Raw genomic sequence first — 19,575 nt, 5'->3', positions numbered from 1 at the left:
TTGTAGACCAGGCTGGCCTTGAACTCACAGAGATCCGCCAGCCTCTGCCTCCCAAGTGCTGGGATTAAAAGTGTGCACTGCCACCGCCAGGCAAGCTGGCCAGTATTCTGTTCACACCAGCCCTAGGCAGGATCTTGCCATCCCAGAATGTTATTCTTTTATTCAGTCTTGTTATTCTTTCAGGGTTTATACCTTGAATGATCTGAACTTTGAAATGCCTTTGTTAATGTACCTTGTCAGCTGTGGCTGGGTGTGTTGGAGGGAGTGGGCTGTGACCACATCTGTATCTAGCAGCCATCCCTCCAGGCAAGACTAACTACTTTTAAGTTAGTCTTTCTCTGTCTGGATGGAAATTTCACCCATTTTTGGTAACCACTAGCCTACCCTGAACTAACTAGCTTCTTTCCTTCCTTCCTTCCTTCCTTCCTTCCTTCCTTCCTTCCTTCCTTCCTTCCTTCCTTCTTTTGAGACCAGGTTTCTCTGTGTAGCCTTGGCTGTCCCATAGACTAGCCTGATCTTGAACTCAGAGATATCTGCCTGCCTCTGCCTACTGAGTGCTGGGATTAAAGGTGTGAGCCACCAGACTTGCATCTACCCTGGGGTTACAGTGGATCTCTGGATTCTGTGTACACCTGTCCCGCCTTTACACCCATGGGTGGAGGCCCAGGTGCTCTGGAGTCAACTGGGTAGTACTCTCTACTGCCGTTAGTACACATGTTGATGCAGGTTCCTAATGCCCCTTGCACGGGTGTCCATGGGGAGAAAACTTGACCAGTTTAGCCCAAGGGACAGGATGAATCCCCTGCACCACTGGACTTTATTCAGAGAGCTTGAAAGGGGCTTCTGGCTCCAGAGGGGCTTCTTGGTGTTAGTGGTGTTTCGTAAAACTGTGCTGCTGTCCTGTTTTGAGCTTTTAAGAGGAAGCCACTTGGTACCACAGTGAGGGAAAGCAATGTCTTTTAAATCTTGTTTTCTTTGCTTGTTGCTATTCTATGCCTGTGTGCCAGGTGCCTTATTTAAACTTCAGAAGTGCTACAAAGTAGTTAAGGTTGTTCCCATGTAACAAGTGAGGGGATGTGGTTTAAAAGCCTTGCAGAAAGTACTTGATCAAGGTCTAGGCTACTGAGGAGCTGTCCTGGGTGCACAGCCTGGCCAACGTCGGGGCTGTGCATGCAACCTAGAACCTTAACTTTAACCCGCGCCTTCCAGTCACTCAGGCGATAACCTGCAAGTCCTCTGACCTATTTAACCTCCCCCTCACCCCCATTTTCCTCCCCTCTTGTCTCACTGAGAGCTTGTGTTCCTGTTCTGGAGCCCTCAGTCCTCCCCCCAGCCTCCCGAGTGCCAAGACTGCAGGCATGCCTCAGGCTGTGCCCAGGGTCTTAGGGACGGTCCTTTCCCTTTGTGGCCCTGACATACTTTATACAGTTAGTTTATGCCCACAACTGAGATACAATACTCAGAGATTTTTCCTACGGCCTGGAAAGTAGGAAGAGATACACCGCTTTCCAATAAAAGTAGGTTAAAATGTAATTAGGGGCCCAGGGCCTGCCTGTGCCAAGAGGAGCAGGGACTGGCATCCTCTTCAGCAAGAGCAGCGTAGCACCCTTGTGAATGGGCACAGCAGCTGTGTGCACAGAGCACCTCCCTACCCTGTTGTGCTAAGCCCTCTCCTGGGATAAACGGAGGCTTACTTGACCCTTACTGACCTTCTAGCGTGAGTTTTGGGTGGTGCTCGTTGCTAGGTACTTGGTAAACATTACCTTCTGGATCTATTAGCACACCCCAAGGTGTAGGCTGGGCCACTTGTTTTTTGAGATAGGGAGACTGGCCCAGAGCGGTCAGGTTGGCAGACTGGGCCTCACTTTTACGTTTCAAAGGCCTCCTTGCACACCTCTCCCAGACTAGACACCCTTGGGTCAGGGGTCAAGGACACCATTGTTGCTGTAGCCCCACCTCAGTAGTCTATTGAGTGAGTTTTAGGCATTTGTGGGATGGACTGAGGTTAAGTAACCTTTCCAGACAGGTGTGCAGTGATGAGACCCTTAGATTTGTAGGACTTTGGACTGTGACCCTATAATCAGGGTGGGCTCTGATTTAGGCACTTATCACTAAGCCAGGTGAATACAAAATGACAGGTACCAGCTTATTTGTATTCCATGATTATTACAGCTCTGATCGGAAGCCACTCAAATATCCACAAAAAAGGGCCTGGGGAAGAACAGTGGCCATCCACAGGACAGGGAACCATCTGGCTACAAAGAAAAAGGGTTGGTGGTGGTCTAGGATGGTAGCTCAGTGGTAGAGCATTTGCTTGGCATGCATGAGGCCTCCGGTTTAATCTACGGCGCTGCCAGGGAGGCTGCTGGGTGGGGTTTTGTTACTGAAACACAGTAGAGCTCACGCTGGCCTCATGATTCTCTGCCTCAGGCTCCCGAATGCTCAGGTGACAGGAATGTGTTACCATGCCCAGCCAAGGCAGATGGTGAGCTCGATGAGAAAAAGCAAGACAAAAGTCAGTGTTATAGGCTAGTTTGGGGGTAAAAGAGAGAAAAATGATTCTAGAATTTACCCATGAAATCTAGACACACCCTGGATATAGATAGGTGGAGTAATTACTGAGCTAACAGAGGGTGGTGATGGGAGGGGGTCACTGAATTATCTTATTGTCTGATTCTGAAACCAGGAGGATTAATGTATTACTAGATGATGATGATGATGATGATGATGATGATGATGATGATGATGGTGATGATGGTGATGATGATAAACACCTGGAAAACGGGCAACAACAAAGAGTGGTTTTGGGGCCAGATATTCTATTGTAGATCATACAGCTTCTTTTTGTTTGTTGTTTTTGTTTTTTGAGACAGGGCTTCTCCGTGTAGTTTTGGTTGCCTGTCCTGACCTCAGCTCTTGTAGACCAGGCTCAGGAACTCACAGAAATCTGCCTGCCTCTTCCTCCCAAGTGCTGGGATTAAAGGCGTGCACCACCACCCCCTGACTGATAATATAGCTTCTTATGTCCTGATGGAAACACCTTGGCTGATCCTTCCATGATTCTCAGGAAGTTTGAGTAAGGCTGCCATGGCACATAGCAAGGAGCCTCCTTCAGAGTGTCCTTTGTCTCTCTCCCCCAACACACCACCATGGTGTAACTCAGTTGGTTCTTCTCCCAACTGAGTGACGTGAAGGATACAGTGAAGGCTGTTCCAGAGCATTCTAGCTGCCATATAGTGGGGAAAGTAAAAACCACAGGATGTTTTCCCAGGTTATTTTTAATGCCTTTTTGATCAGCAAACATTTACTGAGGGGGGCTAATCACAAGGAGGAGTAGGGGACTCGGTGTAGAATAGCCTCCTCTCTTCTAAGGTGCAGCATCTTGCTTGGTAAGGAACATGCTTGTGAAAGGGATTGTAGTAATGCCAAGCACAGCATGGCTTCCCGGGTGCCTTCCCACCTAGCATCTGGCCTGGTTCTGTGGATTCCTGTGGGGTATAGATTCTTCTTCCCATTGTCATAGTGAACACACGGAGTTCATGAAGTTCTGGCCTGGGGATGTAGCTCAGTTTGTAGAGTTTGCCTAGCCTGCCTGAAACCTTGGTTGGAGTCATTCTCCAGCACAACTTAAAACAGGTGCACACCTGAGCTCCTAGAACTTGGATGGTAGAGGTAGGAGGATCGGAAGTTGAAGATCATCTTCAATTGCCATAGAGAGTTTATGACTAGCTGGGCTACACGAGACCCTGTCTCAAAAACAGCAAACAAAAAATGTCTCAGTTCTTAAGTGGAAAAGCCCGGAGCCAAACCAGGCTACGTCTCGTTGTCCCTATGCTAATAATCAAAGCGGCATTCCATAGGCTGTCTCCCACTAATACCAGAAAACATGGCCATTCGCGGCCCACAGTAAAGTCCCTTCGCTCAAATGCCGTGGAGCAACCTTGGAGGTCACAGGACAGCTTGTCTGGGTCAGTTCCCTCCTTTACCATGTGGGGGTCCCAGGAATGAACTCAGTTCATCAGGTTAAGTACCTTTTACCCACCGAGCTATCTCACCAGGCCTCCCTTCACAAATGCTCTTACAGCTTCCCAGCTGCTCAGAGGAGCCAAACACGCTTCCCACTGAGAGTCCTGGCTGTGGCTGCTCCTTCCACCGTTAAGGGCCCTGATTACATACTGTGGGGTTCAAGTCTGTACAGAAAACACACCTTGGATAGATTTTTTTTTAGCTGCTCTCAATACCGTCCCTTGCCCCTCTTGCTTGTCTCTTTCCGGTTGAGCTGCCCTTGTAAATACAGGTGTACGCAATCACTGGCTTAGTACCTGCTTGTCGCCTCACCCCCCAAGGCGAACACGTAGGAGAGCAGGCACCACATGGGTTTTCCGCTATGCCAACCTTACCACCTCACATGTTGCCTGGCATATTGTAGCCACTCATTAAAGACTACCGAACGAGTGATTGGGCCTGTGGTCTAAGCAGGTAGCCCTCCTTCAGAGGAAAAGCAAGGCAGTGGTTTTAGAAGTGAAAAGGCCCTCGGCACCTGCTTCGCAGAACTTCAGGATACCGCGCTCGTCCTTCTGATAGGAGTTCGGCACAGGTTTGTGCAGAGCTCTTCACGGATGGCTGCTTAGCATCCTTTGATTGTTGGGGGTCTCCAGCCTTCCAGCCTCGGCATCCCTGTTTCCTTCAACTGTACAGCGCCCTGGTTTTCAGATGCCTTCCCATCCTAATTGCCTTCTTCCTTCCAGCCTACTCTTGAGGTTCTGGAATTTAAGGCTTGGTCTTTTGGTGCAGCTGGAGTTGGGATGTTACCACCAATGAACCGTGATTTTTTTTTTTAAGGTTTTCTTAGATTTTTTTTTTTTTGTTTTTTTTTTGTTTTGTTTTGTTTTTCGAGACAGGGTTTCTCTGTGGCTTTGGAGCCTGTCCTGGCACTAGCTCTGTAGACCAGGCTGGTCTCGACCTCACAGAGATCCACCTGCCTCTGCCTCCCGAGTGCTGGGATTAAAGGCGTGCGCCACCATCGCCCGGCCTTAGATTTTTTTTGTGCTCAAACACGGGCGTCATGTTGTGCACGTGGCGGTCAGAGGACGACTTGCAAGTGTTGGTTCTCTCCACCTGTGGGCTTCAAATATCAAACTTGGGTCATCAGGCTTGGCGGCTGAGGTCCCCCTCCTCCCAAATCCTTGGTACTAGAGCTTGAACATAAGGCGTGCTAGTACATGCTAGGCAAGAACTGCACTAGTGAGCCACGCGTCCCGCCCATGCCCATTCCTGCGCCGAATAACTTTGTCAGTGTGGGTTGCTGTGCCGAGGTAGGTGGTGGGGCTGGTGCTCCCCAGGAACTGACCTCCTGAGTCTTATCAACTACCTCCAGCCTGTCTCCACCTATCTTACCACCTATCTCTAGCCCCTCCTTGACTCTCAAAGAGTCCAGAGTTGTAACATTTTAGGTTCTTTATTTTGTTTTTTGTTTTTGTTTTTTTTTTTTTTTGAATTTTAAGATTAAAGCAACTGTAGATCTGTGAACAACAGTTTTTTGTTTGGTTGGTTAGTTTTTGAAACAGGGTTTCTTTGTATAGCTCTGCCTATCCTAGAACTCATTCTGTAGATCTGGCTGTCCACGAATTTACAGATGTCCGCCTGCCTCTGCCTCCCAAGTGCTGGGATTGAATGTGTGTACCACCACTGCCCTGGCTCTGTGTTCTATTAAAATAATTAAGTATAGGTCAGGTTCCACCAGCAAGACCAGGGGAAGAGAATGGTACTCTTAACGCTAAACCAAACCTGCATTGCCTGGTTTGGCTTAGCTGCCCCTTCCTCCACCTCCCTCCCACTCCCTCTCTTCCTCATCCTCCCCTTCCCTCCCCCTTTGCCCCCACTTCTCTCCCTCCTCTTTTCCGCTCGCTCCCCCTCTTCTCTGCCAGGGTTTTTACCATAAGTATTTGATTTGTCCACTTAGGCGAGTTGAGTGCATCCTGTAAGGCTGAAGGAGAAACAGTTGATTGGTTCCCTTCTTATTAACTGGTGAGGTTCTTCTGCGTGGTTGGTCTCCACGTCATTCATTCCCTACCGGAGCCTAAATGCCGGGGCTTTAGCACTAGGGCCCTGCTCCGCTCCTGTGATTGAGGAGGCTGCCAGGTCTTAAAGAGGTGACAGGAAGGAAGCCAGGGCAAGGCTTCTTCTCTTAGGCTGTTTGGCATCTCATGCATTTCCATGCCAGTTAAGGTATCTAAGGCCTGGCTGGGGGCCTACCCTCCTAGAGGAGGGCTAGGTTGGATCTGTGGGTATTTCCCTTCCCATCCCTCTTATTTGCCTCCTGTTTCCTCTTGCTTCAAGGAGGTCCCCCTGGACGGAACTGTCTTTGCCTCTGAGCCTCAGGCTGAGAGAAGAGAACACTGATCTTCACACATACCACAGGGTGGTTTCGAACTCATTGGGCAGCTGAGGGCAGTGATAGCCTTGACCTCTGATTCTCCACATCTACTGCCAATGCTAGGGCTAGAGGCATTTCACCCAGTATGGCTTATTCGGTGCTGAGGATCAAACCCAAGTTTTATGCAATGCTACCGCCTGAGCTACAAGTCCACCCCTGAAACGTTTGTTTTGTTTAAAGGTCAACTGGAAATGGGGTAGATCTCCTCGCCAAGGCTTCTGTGCCCTGGCCTCTGAGTCTGAATGGCTTCATGCCTTTTGAGATGAGTCATGACAGGGTCATGATGGGCAGAATCACTAAATTGCCAGGGAAACTGGGGAAATGACCTTATTTGTGTTGTGCGGTCAGCATCTCCAGGTAGAAGCCCTAGGGAGGATGCCAAGGGCCTTCCTCAGCACCTACCCTTGGGTCTACTAGAGGTCCCAGCATCACTATTTCAGCAGCTAGTCACTGGCATCCTTCAGCTGGTACAGTTGGTCTGCCCATGAGTGGTCCTAGTGAGATGTTTTGCCTTAGACGTTGGGGAAGGGAGTAGTCATCTAGAAACGTCTCAAGAATGATTGCCCAGTACACTTAAACCTTTTTCCGGCCTGAGTGGCTTGTTCCCATGTGAGCGCTCAGTGAGTATTAACTGGACAGGCTCTTGGGAAGGGTAGGGGAGGTGGAATTCCTGTAATATGCAATGCCAAGTGGTGTCACCATGTTTTGCTGTAGAGGAGGAGGACAGACACAGCTGTCTTGGAAAGAGAGGTGAGGTTGGGGGCCTGGGAATCCTGCTCTGGGTTTGAACTTGATCTCCATGCCCATTAAAGACTTTGCGGGGAATAATGAACCGCGATGTAACGTCACTGTATCTGCCCCAATCCAACCCTCCTGAACCCAGCTTTTCTATTGCATGGGGAACAGTGCTGTGGCTCTTTAATAAGAACTTATCATCCACCATGGATTTTATCAGGAATCCGAGTGTTGGTGAGTGGAAGTGGTTTGTGCCCATTCCCCTTACCTTAAGAGGGGCACAGGTGAGGAGCCCCACACCCTGGGCCTCTGGGGGCTGCTTTTGTAATCTTGGTGTGTTGAAAGAGTCTAGCTGATGTGTTTTTCCGTTTTAGTTTTTATCTAGAATAATGAACAGTCTTGCACCTTTGCATGCTGAATCCTGAGCTCTTCTGTCCCTGAGGTTTCATGCCTCCTTTAGGATGCCCTGTCAGAATTTAGATGTAGAGGGAAAGAATACCAGGCCTTCAAAGTTCGGACCAGAAGGGCTTCATCTTTCTCTATTCATGCCCCACTACCCAGTGTGTAGTCTGAAGGATGGGGCAGAAGCTCAGAGTGGGCAGCAACTTCTACGAGGGGACACAGCAAGGGCAGAAGCCAAGTCAAGAGGCTGCCTGTAGCTTCCCTGCATACTCGTTGAGTGCTTCTTGTCTAGCCCTTCTTTTTCTGGCTGCCTGGACTAGTGCTCTCTTCCTATATTCCAGACCACACAGAAAGACAGGAAGGTAATTCAGAGAATGCAGCCTGCTAGGTTTGGTCATCACCTCTGACTTTCTGTACCTCTCTCCACCCCATCTTTCTTTCACCGCGGTACCCTCCCCCAAACCAAAGTCAGACCCCTAATTCCTTCTGCCCTTCAGACCCCACAGCAGCCCTCCAGGCTGTTTCAGGTTTCTCTGGTAACTTTCTGTTACCTCAAAGTCAGTCACGACAAGGGCAGGGCCAGGCAGCTAGGAAGGAAGGTTTGGTTGAGATGGAAAGCAGGAACGATGCTTTAAGAGAAAAAAATAAAAGGGGCTGGAGAAATGGCTCAACAGTTAAGAGAGCTTGCTGCTCTTGTAGACTCCCAGGGTTCGGTTCCCAGAACCCACAAGTGGCTCACCAGTTTCAGAATATCCAACGACCTCTTCTGGCCCCAGCGGGCACGGGACACACACACAGTATGCAAGCAAAACACATTTAAAAAAAAAAAATCTTAAAGATAAGAGGAGTGCAAAGGCGGAGTATCCGGGCTGGGGCAGAAGGTAGACATCCTCTTGAACAAGCCTGGCCTTGCACCAGGGCCTCCGGGTACCACCACCAAGCCCTTTCCACTGAGAGGAAGCGTCCCCAGCACCGACTCCGGTGGAGGCCCAAGTCACCCTACTGCGCGCGGGGTGGGGGGTGAGGAGGGAGCAAGTCACGGGGCTGGCGGGCTGGTGCGGTCGGGCCCGCCCAGCCTGCTGAACCTATGAGCCGGCCCGATCTCCCTCGGCCCGCCCTCCCACCTCCCAGTAATGAGGATGGCGTCACCGCTGCCCGCGCCACGTGCTCCCCCGCTGCCTGCCGAGCTGCTTTGTACGCAGCAGCAAAAAATCCAAGGCCCCCGAGAGGCTTTCAATTCTTAGGGAGGTTTTGTTTGTTTTTAAAGCGGGGAAGGACCTTTCCCCTAGCTACGACTACGCACGATCTTGAGAGGCGTGGAGACCCCAAGCCCAGGCTGCCGCCGAGGCTGCAGGGAACTCCAGCCTCGGGAGCTTGGTGGATGGGCCGTGGGTGCCTTTACTTTCTGCCAGGGGCTGTGATTCTGACGTAGGTCAGGTGTCCATGCATGGTGTGGCAGAAAAGAAAAAATTGCCCAGCCCAGAGTTCCTTGCCTTCTCTGCCCAGCTCTGCACCTGGGTCCTCCGCTAAAACAAGGACTCTTTAAACCGCTCAACAATCGATCTCTCTCGCCCACCTCCCCCGACTGTGGGCCCATAATAAGAGGGCTGAAGAGATGGCTCAGCAGTTGAGAGCACTTGCTGCTCTATGGAGGCCTGGATTCTGTTCTCAGCACTCATGGTACCCTGTAGCTCCTCCAGGAGGCCGTTCGCCCTCCGCAGGCTCCGCTACACCTGCGGGATTCACTCCCAGAAACATATAAATAAGAAATAAGGTTCAAAAAATTAATAATGAAATCCTAAGTGTGGTGTTTGTTTTCAGTGTGTGTGCTTATAGACCCACAAGAGCACGCGTTGAGTCAAGTGCGTTTTGTTTTGCTTTTTAGATTTATTTGTATAAAGTGTGTGTGTGTGTGTGTGTGTGTGTACACATATACAGGTGCCTGGGAAGACTAGAGATTCTGGTCATCTAATCCACCCTCCTCCCCTGCTGAGTTACAGGCTCTGACCCTGTGTGCTGGATACCAACGAAACGCTGGCCTTCTACAAGAGCAGCAAGTGCTTCTGAACCATTTCTCTAGCCCCCAAAATGTATACCTTGCAGTGGTTGTGAGCAGAAAGCCAGTGGCCTCTGGGCCCTCGATCCTGTAGCTTCACAAATATCTGACTTCTCCAGAGCGGTGTCCCTCCCTTGTGGAACCTGACTGAGTTTTGTAGGTTTTACTGCGCCGCTTAGTAAACAGAGTTTACCGTTAAAACAAACGCAAGCATACTTCTATTATCTCTGTCTAAACCTCGCTGACTCATGCGATCTGGCCTTCTAGCTAGAAACGGGATCTGCAACAGGGGATGGCCCATTTAAAAGCTGACCTAGTTAAAACCCAGGAGCACCACAAAACACAGGGTCAATTTGATTTGAGTCTTCTCTTCTGTTCGAAGCCTGGAACTTGGAACCTAAATTGGTCAGTGTTAGGTTGGGAGCCCCTAACAGTCAGGGACTGATAAAGTTGAAACGAAAGCTACATATATTTACCCAATTATTTCTCAGTAAAGGAAAGGAAAAGCATGACTGGAGGTTGGCATAGAAAACCAGGCAAAACAAGATGTAGAGATTGAGCATAGAGGGTGTGTTTGGGGCACTCTGTGCCTCTCTGGATTAGTACGGAAGGCTTGGGATGTTGAGCTAAGAGTCCCCATGGCAGGCGGCTCGGAGGACAGGAACAGGTTAGGTGGGTGCCTTTGTTTCCACACTGGTGGTTTCAATGTGGATACTACACATGTATGGATACCATAGCAGAACCAGCTGCAGCTACAGGTAAAGATAGGGGGTGGTGAGGTTCTGGGCTAGGACTTTAATTGTTTAATCCAGCCCGAGGTAGTTGGCACTAAACTAGAAGCCCGGGGAGGTGAGAGGCCAGATCAGCCATTCTCAGCCTTCCTAACTCTGTGACTCCTTAACACAGTTCCTCATGTTATGGTGACCCCCAACCATAAAGTTACTTTGTTGCTACTTCATAATTGTAGTTTTGCTACTATTGTGAATTGTAATGTAAATATCTGTGTTTTCCAATGGTTTTAGGAGACCCGTGTGAAAGGGCCCTTCATCCCCTAAGGGGTCTCTACCCAGAGGTTGAGAACTACTGGTCTAGATTGGAGAATTTGGAGTAGAGCCAGGTTACAGCACACCGTTTATGCTCTGTGTGTCGGGGCTGTTTGGCCCCCTCTCTTTTGCTACTCCCATTATTTATATTGTGCCTGGCCCAATAAGGGGGGCATTTGCTAAGCGGTGCTATGGTGTGCATTCCCGCTAGGCTGATTATGGGGAAGGACAGTCTCTGACCTCTAGGAGGATCAGATGCTTAATACACGATTAAATGATTCATGCAGCAACTGCCTCTGAGCTCAGAGCCTAGCCTGGGTGCTCAGTGCCAGTTACAAGGATGGCTTCCTGGGAGGGGGGGGACTTGAACTAGATTTGGGTGCAAGGGCAGGTGATGGGGGGAGGCTTCTAGGTCACATTTAGAAACTTGAACATTTTCCCAGACGTTAACGAGCTGAGAGCATTTTTGAGGCAGGAGTGTGCACTTTATAGGTTAAACAGATGTCACCGTCCCTTTTCTAAGGCGGTAAGTGCTTGGACTCCACAGAACAGAGATGGTATCACTGAGCCCAGATTAGGGGTCTCATATCCAGGGTAAGGTCTGTTACCAGCAGACCAGGCTATCACCTAACCACATCCTCTGCTGAGGTCACAGCCTTCTAGTGTGTGTGAAGTAGCATGGTGGCAGTGACCGGGGCCGCAGTGTTGGAGATGTAGAAGAAAGGTCACATCTGAGAAATAAATGTGTAAAGACATCTTCGGTGGCTTTGAAACAAACAAGTTCTTGAGCCGAGTGAGTGATAGTGTTTATCATGAAATTTGGCTCCCACTGGTGAGAAACGATGGCAAAACTGGGGGGGGGGGGCAACAAGTTGTGTTTTGTTTTATTTTATTTTGTTTTTTTAAGAGCAGGGGAGCAAGGGCAGGCTGACTTCTGGAGAATCTGGTGTCTCCCTGCTGCCAGCAGGATGTGAGTGCCAGTCTCCTCCTGGGTGTGACCTCTGGGGGAATGGAGATTGACTCCTGCATGTGTACGCGGAGTAATAATTCTGGTCGCAGGACTACTGAGAGCAACCAACTGCTTCGGGATGTTTTAAAAAACGGCTGGTGGAACTGGGAGGGCATCTAAACCCGAAGTACAAATTTCCAGTTTAATTTTAACTTGTAGCTCGTGCACACTCGGGACTTGGCAAGGGAAGTGGGCCTTTATTTTATTTATTTATTTTATTTATTTATTTATTTATTTATTTATTTATTTTAAAGTGCGGCACACCCTGAATACAAAAGGGATTTTCTCCTCACATGGAAGGGCTAGAGAAGAGGCTGCCAAGTATGGAGGAAGTGGGTTGGAACTGATAGCAGCTGCAGGGTGGGTCCCCTTGCTCGCAGGCCATAGAGAGAGCAGGGGACAGCTAGATGATTTACACAGGGGACCGTGGCTGCACTTTTTTTTGTCCCATTTGACCCACTTCTCAGGCAGCTCACCTGCCTATCTCACTGTGAGCCTGCGTGGCCTGGGCTTCTGCAGAATACTGAAACCCTAGGGTCTATATCCTGGCCCCTATCTTACCTCCTGAACTGTGCAGGGCACTCCTCCCTCCCTGTCGGAAAGGAGGTGCCTCGGACCGGCTACCTGAGAGTTTCCCAGATGGAGTGGAAGCAGCCCTACTCCTTGGGGGACCCCACACCCTCCCAGGGGGGAACAGTGGGGAGGAGTACTCAGCCATCTGAGCCATGGCCAGGTTGAGCTCCGCACCTTGGGGGCTGAGGGGGTAAAAGTGGTGCCCACCCAGCTGGTGAGACAGGAAAGGGCTGAAGGGAAGCCATTAGCCATGGGAGCCTGTGGAGTGTATCTGGGCAGCCATGTGCCCTAAACCTCGGAATGTCGGAGATGCTTCAGGGGAGCACTGCACTGAGCTGTCAACACTGGCCGTGTTGGTTCGACAGACACCTGCTGTGACCGTCCTGAACTTCAGGAGAAGGGTTGCTTTTTCTTTTTTCTGTTTTGAGACGGCATCTCGTGCAGATCAGGCTGGCCTCAGACTTGACTGTGTAGCTGATCATGACTTTGAATGCACCTGGTTTGTGGGGTGCTGGGGATCAAATCCAAGGTTTCATACATGCTAGGCAGGCACTACCAACTGAGCCACACCTCCAACCCAAGCCAGGTGTTCTTGGTGTGGCTGTTAGTAGAGAGAATCCCCCTCCAGGGTGTAACTGGAATGTTGAAATGAAATTGTGTGAAATGCTTAAAATATGTCTGTTGTGGGGGGAGGGTGGAGTTGGCTTTTTTTTTTTTTTTAAACAGTAGCTGTGATGACTTGCATAGTGTCCCTGAAAGGAGGGACCCCCAGTTTGGGTGTGGTGCTGGGAGGTGGGGACTGGCCTGGTCGTCTGTAGAAGTGCTGGGCAGCCTGCCCTAACATCAGGAGCTGGAGAGGCACTGTGCTCCCCAGGATAGAGACAGCTTCCTGAGGAATTCCCTTGACTGTCCGGCATCACCTCTCCATCCCAGGCCATCTTAGGCTTGGCTAATGGCATGAAGAAGAGAGACCTTTGGCTGCTCTAGGCAAACCACGTCACGTCTGCAATCTTTGCTGGGATCTGCCTCTGGAAGGAGGGATTCCCAGAAAAAATCAGTTAAGGAAGAAGACTGGGCCTCCGGATCCAGCATTTATTACTCGTGTCCCTCTGCCCGCAGCCACTCTTCCCCCATCTGTTTGCTCCCGGCAGCCTGGCTTCCTCTCTCTGCAGTTTTCTTACCTTAGAGTGGAGGGCCACCCGGCTTTACCCTTAGGTACTCTAACCAGTGAGTGGCCTGACCTGGATGGATGACCTTTTGGACTTCCTCGGCTCTCAGATCCATCAAGAAGATGGAGCCTGGCCTGGGCTCCAAAGCTTCAGAGAGGAAGGTGGCATTCCTGGCTTTTTTTTTTCCCCTTCAGATGGAACTCTGAATCCCTGCTATGCTGTCCTGCATGAAACACTCCGCTGTGCCTTCATCCACAGGGAAGAAGGAAGGCAGGGCTTTTCAGGGCCACGACCCATTGTGCCTGCCCCCTTGCCTTACTTAGCCTGGAGTGGACTCTGTTCCCTGCAGAGTGCCAAATACAAGGGCTCATGGAAGATCAGAGCAAGCCGTTCTAGCTGGAGTAAACTCTAGGCGAGGTCGTCTTTTTACTAGGCAGTCATGGACCAGGACTGGCTTGTGGGCTGTTTATCCAGGGAAGGAAAAGCTCAGAGGACAGTGGTGGCTCCGTGGGCCGTGTGGGCCTGTGGGGAAGTCCCAAGTTGGAGGGTACAGTATACCGAGTATTCTTGATGCTTCCCGGAGGCCACTGGGTTGAAGCTGGCTCTGAGGCAGTGTCCTGGTGTGCAAGGACACGCTGAGACAAGTGCTGTCAGGAGGGGGTCGTCTTCCCTTTTCAGATTCCTTTCAGCCAGGCCTGGTGCCACAAATCACTAGACGAGAAAGGAGGATTACAAACTCAAGGCCTTTTTTAAGTTATATACAAGGGGAATTCAGGTTCAACTTAGGCAACTTAGAGTCTGTGTTAAAATATAAAAGGATAGGAAAAAGTTAAATAAAATAAAGGGAGAAGGTGCGCGCCTAGCATACGTGAGGGTCGAGGCTCAATCGTCAGTTCCACGCCACGGTAAAGGTTCCTTCTATCCCCAATGTGCTGGGTTCCCTAAGCGCCTGGCTTGCGCTGGGGAGACCTTGGCCACCTGCTAGCTCCTTGGGCGGTTTGTGGCTATACCTGAGACCCACTGGCTTTCCTCGGACTTCTCCCCCATTTGATGTGTTCACTGGAGCCAGCAGCTGCCCCTTGGAACCTCCTCATCAGAGTGAGGCCAAAAACAAAGGACCTCCCCACCACCCCTTCAGACAGGGAGTGGATGAGGACCTAGGGGCTCACAAGGGCACCTCCTTTAGTTGGCCATGGGACCTTGCTGGCCCTCGTGCTTCTGTGTGGGCCATCTTAAGGAGTACAGGTTTCCTCGTCTCCATCTAGTAGGCAGGGACTGAAGAACACATCCCTGAGCCATGTGGTTCAGTAAGTATGCCTTGCCTGTCTGTACACTTGATTAAATAACACCACGTATTCAGGACCACACGAGGCTCGTGGTTCTGCGCCTGGACAGCACCAAACATTTCCTTTCTGGTGGGAATTTCTCCGGGACAGTGTTGTCCAGGCACGAGAACTTAGAACGGGGTTCTCGCCTCTGCTGCCCCTATGGGGGGGAGGGGGGAGTCGGGGGACCTGATCGCAGTGATAAGTGCCAGGCCTCAGTGCACAGGCTCAGACTGAAGGAAGGAGTGAAAGCAAGTGTGAGTGTGTTCTGTGCAAGCCGTGAACATCTGGCGGGGAGAGGACGGTGGGGGCTGAGCATGGGAAGTGAGCACCCTGCCTCCAGTGGGTGATCCGGCCTAGGCAGGGATGCTAGATGCTAGATGCCACCTGCACTGCCACTAGCACTGTGGCTGGTGCCTGTGGGGAGTGGTGACCGATTTTCATTGTATGCTGGGGTTGAAGAGCGTGTGGCAGGATGTTGTTTTACACACACACACACACACCAGCCTCAGTGTCTGCAAAGCCTACTGATTGTCCTCTCTGAAGTGGTTCCTTGTGCTAGAGATGCGCTTCCTTATTCAGCATCCTTCTGTCCGGGTCCTGCTGATGGCAGAAGGACCCGGCTGCTCATCCTTTGCTCCGAGGCAGCTCTGATCCGGGCAGGCGAGCCGGAAGATGTAACCCTGGGGTGGGGGACCTGGGGGCTGCTTCTCTGACCCTTCCCCATCTCCGCTCAAACCCTCCTTCCCTTTCCAGGTGAAAGAACTCGTCCTGGACAACTGTCGGTCAATTGAAGGCAAAATCAAAGGCCTCACAGATGAGTTTGAAGAACTGGAATTCTTAAGTACAATCAACGTAGGCCTCACTTCTATTGCGAACTTACCAAAGTTAAACAAACTCAAGAAGGTAAACAGCTCGTGCCTGGGAGCCAGGAGCCTGGGGGTGGCGGGTGCTCTGTGCTGGGGAGCATAATTAAGAGCAAGGCCAGGTGCGTGCTCCAACTCGCCAGCACAGCCCCTGGAGATGATTCCTCCCGGCTGTCTGGGGAGTTAGGAGGCTTGGGCCCCCAGCCTTCATGTTAAAAGCTTCTTCCCCCCCCCTCTACCTCTACAGCTTGAACTAAGCGATAACAGAATCTCAGGGGACCTGGAGGTATTGGCAGAAAAATGTCCGAACCTTAAGCATCTAAATTTAAGTGGCAACAAAATAAAAGACCTCAGCACAATAGAGCCGCTGGTAAGTCCCTTGGGGTCCCTCCCCTTTCCTTTGGGGCAGTGACGCTTGGTGTGGGCAGCTTTCGTGTTCGTCTTTTGAGCTTACTTACTCCCTTATCCCCATTTCTTTGACTCTTGTTCTGTACTGTGAGCTAAGGTGGGGACAACTGTTTCTGCTGAGTCCATGGAGACTTCGGGGCTTTGACCCAGGTCATCTGGCCAGAATGGGCACCCAGTGTGGGGCAGAGAATGGACCCTTCAGCCTGGGTTCACAGTCCTCACTGCTTTGCCACCCTTTGAGGGGTGCAGGATTCCGGGAGCGTGAGGCTGTGCCGGGTGGGAGCCTGGTGCAGGCCTTCCTGTGCAGATGTGGAGGTGACCAAGACCTCTCAGACATGACGGGTGACACTTCTTGTTTTTCCTTTATTCATTTTTCCAGTTAGAAGTGAGAACTTTTGGCCAGAATGACAATTCTCTATGACCAAGGCCTGAGGTGCAGCATTCTTAAACTTTTTTCCCCAAAGAAACCACATGAAGATGTGACACAAAGAATCCTTTGGGAATAGGGAAAAGCAGCCCAGACAGCAAGCTCGCCTGTTGAATACACACAGCGCCAGGCCCTGTGGACTTGAGGAAGGCCCCGGGACACTGCAGAAGTGACTGGTCCAATAGCAATGGCCCTCCCTTTGGGTTCGTGTTTCAAGGTCCTTGTCCATAAGGCACCTCTCGGTCTCTGGACATCTCAGGTCACACTGGCCATCAGTTGGCGATGACAGCAAACTGGCATTGCTTTTTCAAGCTCGGACTTTACCTTTCTGTCCGTGTCTTGGGGTCACCTAATAAAACATACTCACTGACCACAGAAAGTTCTTTCCCGGTCTCCCACTAACCCCTCAGGAGAGGGCAGAGCTATTTTCATCTGCCTGGGAGTCCTGAAGTCATCATTCTGTTATGAAAAGGAGCATCTTGGAAGTTCTGAATCAGCTGTGCTGGGAGTGTGTGTAGGGTCGAGTCTAAACTCTTCATGAAGCAGTGGGCAGGGTCACCCTTGGAGAGCACACATCCACACATCTTCCCACGTCCCTGCATGCAGCATCCCACACTGGTTATTGATAAGATATCCTCTGTCCTCCCAGGACTGGAACCTGTTTTGGGGTGGGGGTGCTGGGCCCCCTCACAAAGACGAACTCAGATGTCCTCCCCTGCCTTGGGCCCCTCCGCTAAGAATCGCCTGGATCTACATACAAAAATGGCAGAGAATCAACTGTGACCCTAAAGGGTCTGCTCTCTGTAGTTTGACCTGGTCTCCATGGCAACAGAAACTTATTGGGGAAGGAGTCCTTGATGAATGAGGTGTGGGGGTCAGGATCTAGCTGCCTGGCTTCCTAACTGTCTCCTTATTTCCTGGGCCTCATTTTTCCCAACTAGCCAACCAGATAACAGATAACATGGGCAGGACTGGTCTGACCTGATACAAAGTATCGTATTGAGTGCTCCCGACAGACTGGTCCTCCATGGCTTCTATTCCTGTCCTCATCGACAGTATGGTTAGCAGACAGAGTGCAGGCCAGGCCTCTCATTCTTCAGCTGTGCCGCACACTGATAATTAGCTCTGCCTTGCAGGGGTTGGAGGATAAATTGACCTAATGCATGGAGAGCTACGTGCCGGCGATGATTAGATGCAAGAGCTAGTTCATGTTGTCGTTTCCATCCCCTTTGGACTTCCTGTCGCAGGGGTGGGTGCACCAAAGCTCTCAGCTCATGTACCGGACGGGTCCAGGGTTGACTTCAAGGCAGTCACAATTCGGCAAAAGCTCAATAAAGAGTTAACCTTGGGTGAGACTGTTCAAACCCTCAAGCCCAGCTTATTTTGTTCACTGAGGTCTAGGCAAGTGCAGAGCTAAGGGGAACACGCGGGCGCGCATAGTCTCTCACGCACGCACGTACGCACACGCACGAGCATACCTGGCTTCCTTCTCGCTGTAATTCCGGCCTGTCCATGCTGCCTCTTCCTAAGGTGTTTCCCCCTCCCCACCCACTTCCCACAATTATTACCCTCACCGTTGACCCCCTTTCTTCCCTTGCAGAAGAAGTTAGAGAATCTCAAGAGCCTAGACCTGTTTAACTGTGAGGTGACCAACCTGAATGACTACCGAGAAAACGTGTTCAAGCTCCTGCCCCAGGTCACGTACCTCGATGGCTACGACAGAGACAACAAGGAGGCCCCTGACTCTGATGTTGAGGGCTATGTGGAGGATGACGACGAGGAAGACGAGGATGGTGGGTGACAGTGGGAACCCAGGGCAACAGTGGCTCAGATGACCAGCCACCTGCCTCCTCTTTTCGAAGCCCTTGGACCTCATCTCCCCAGTCCCTAACTGGTCTTTTTGGTTGTCTCCTGAAAGACATCTTGAGACGTGCTAGGTGTTAATAGTCACCCTTTCAAATCTGGTATTTTCTCAAGTCCCCCAGGGAAGGTCACTATATGTATCTCTCCAGTGTGACACCAGACTTGGGAGGAAAAGAGGCCAATAGAGGGTGGCCGGAGGACTTTCCTCATCTGGTAGACCAGTTTTCTGCTGGAGAGGTTGTGGCGCCCCCTGGTGGTTGCATGCAGGACCGCAGGCCAACATTGGCCTGCTCAGGGGCCCCAGACTGGGAAGTTGGGGTCTATAGGCAATTCAGACCCCTTGGGGAGGAAGGAGAGGCTAAGGGCCCCTCCTCCTAATTCCTTCTCATGGTCCTCTGCAGCTTTCCTTTATGTCTTTACAGCTTAAACAAAGCTAAGAGCCAAGATAGTGCCCAGTCAATGCAAACATAAGATTTAGTTTTTCATGTTGGTCTGGGGTCTTCTGTGAGATCTTCAGATATTCTCTTGGCCTTGGTGAAGGTTCTTTCCCCAAAGGTTATAAGTGTCTCCCTGTTGGGGGGCATGGTATGGTGCTGTGGTGTATGGCAAGGGCTTGTGCTACAGTGCCAGGTCCGGCCTCTGCCCTGTTCCCCCACTACACGGGTCACGCGTGGCCTTGAACTAGTCATTTCTCTTCAGAGGGATGAGTTACGGTGACTTGGCCTCTCTGCTTCCCTGGGCCCAGGACTTCTTGTTCAGTCCCCAGTGTCTCTGGCCTTAACCCACACATAGGCTCTTCCACACGTGTGATTTGGAGAAAGGCTCGTAGCATGTTTTGGTGTGTTTTATCGTGTGATCACCACGTCTGTGCTGGCGAGCCGTTGGACTCTGGGCAGACATGGGCCACCCGTCACCTCAGTTTCTGTTGTGTTCTTGTTACCCATCCCCCACAGAGGAGGAATACGATGAGTATGCCCAGCTAGTGGAAGATGAGGAGGAAGAGGATGAGGAGGAAGAAGGGGAGGAAGAGGACGTGAGTGGAGAAGAGGAGGTAAGGAGACGGGGTGGGCACCTGTGTAATCCCCCTGAGCCCCGCCAGGCCCCTCTGCTATCGGTCACGACAACCCAGGGAAGGAAAGGGGTCCCTTTCCACGATGTTTCCTGTATAGAATTTGAGTGCACAGACATTCAAAGTTCTGGGGAAGCTGGTTTCAGAGTAGGGACGAGTGCCGGAAGCAAGGGCCCAGCATGCTTTGGGAAGGC

The 19,575-nt window shown here is 51.0% G+C and overlaps 1 protein-coding gene across 1 annotated transcript in view; it reads left to right on the top strand.

Annotated features, from left to right (window-relative positions):
• Nucleotides 1-19,575, top strand: part of LOC101985580 (acidic leucine-rich nuclear phosphoprotein 32 family member A-like) — a 41,433-nt gene that overhangs the window by 14,839 nt on the left and 7,019 nt on the right. Inside the window, exons 2-5 of the mRNA XM_026779105.1 lie at nt 15,505-15,654; nt 15,862-15,984; nt 18,050-18,242; nt 19,266-19,573. Coding sequence (XP_026634906.1) covers nt 15,505-15,654; nt 15,862-15,984; nt 18,050-18,242; nt 19,266-19,573 — 774 coding nt within the window. The remainder of the gene's footprint in view (nt 1-15,504; nt 15,655-15,861; nt 15,985-18,049; nt 18,243-19,265; nt 19,574-19,575) is intronic.

This window comes from Microtus ochrogaster, chromosome 5 (genome assembly GCF_000317375.1).
Source record: "Microtus ochrogaster isolate Prairie Vole_2 chromosome 5, MicOch1.0, whole genome shotgun sequence".
Taxonomy (NCBI): Eukaryota; Metazoa; Chordata; class Mammalia; order Rodentia; family Cricetidae; genus Microtus; species Microtus ochrogaster.
This window is presented reverse-complemented; position numbering and strand designations above follow the sequence as displayed.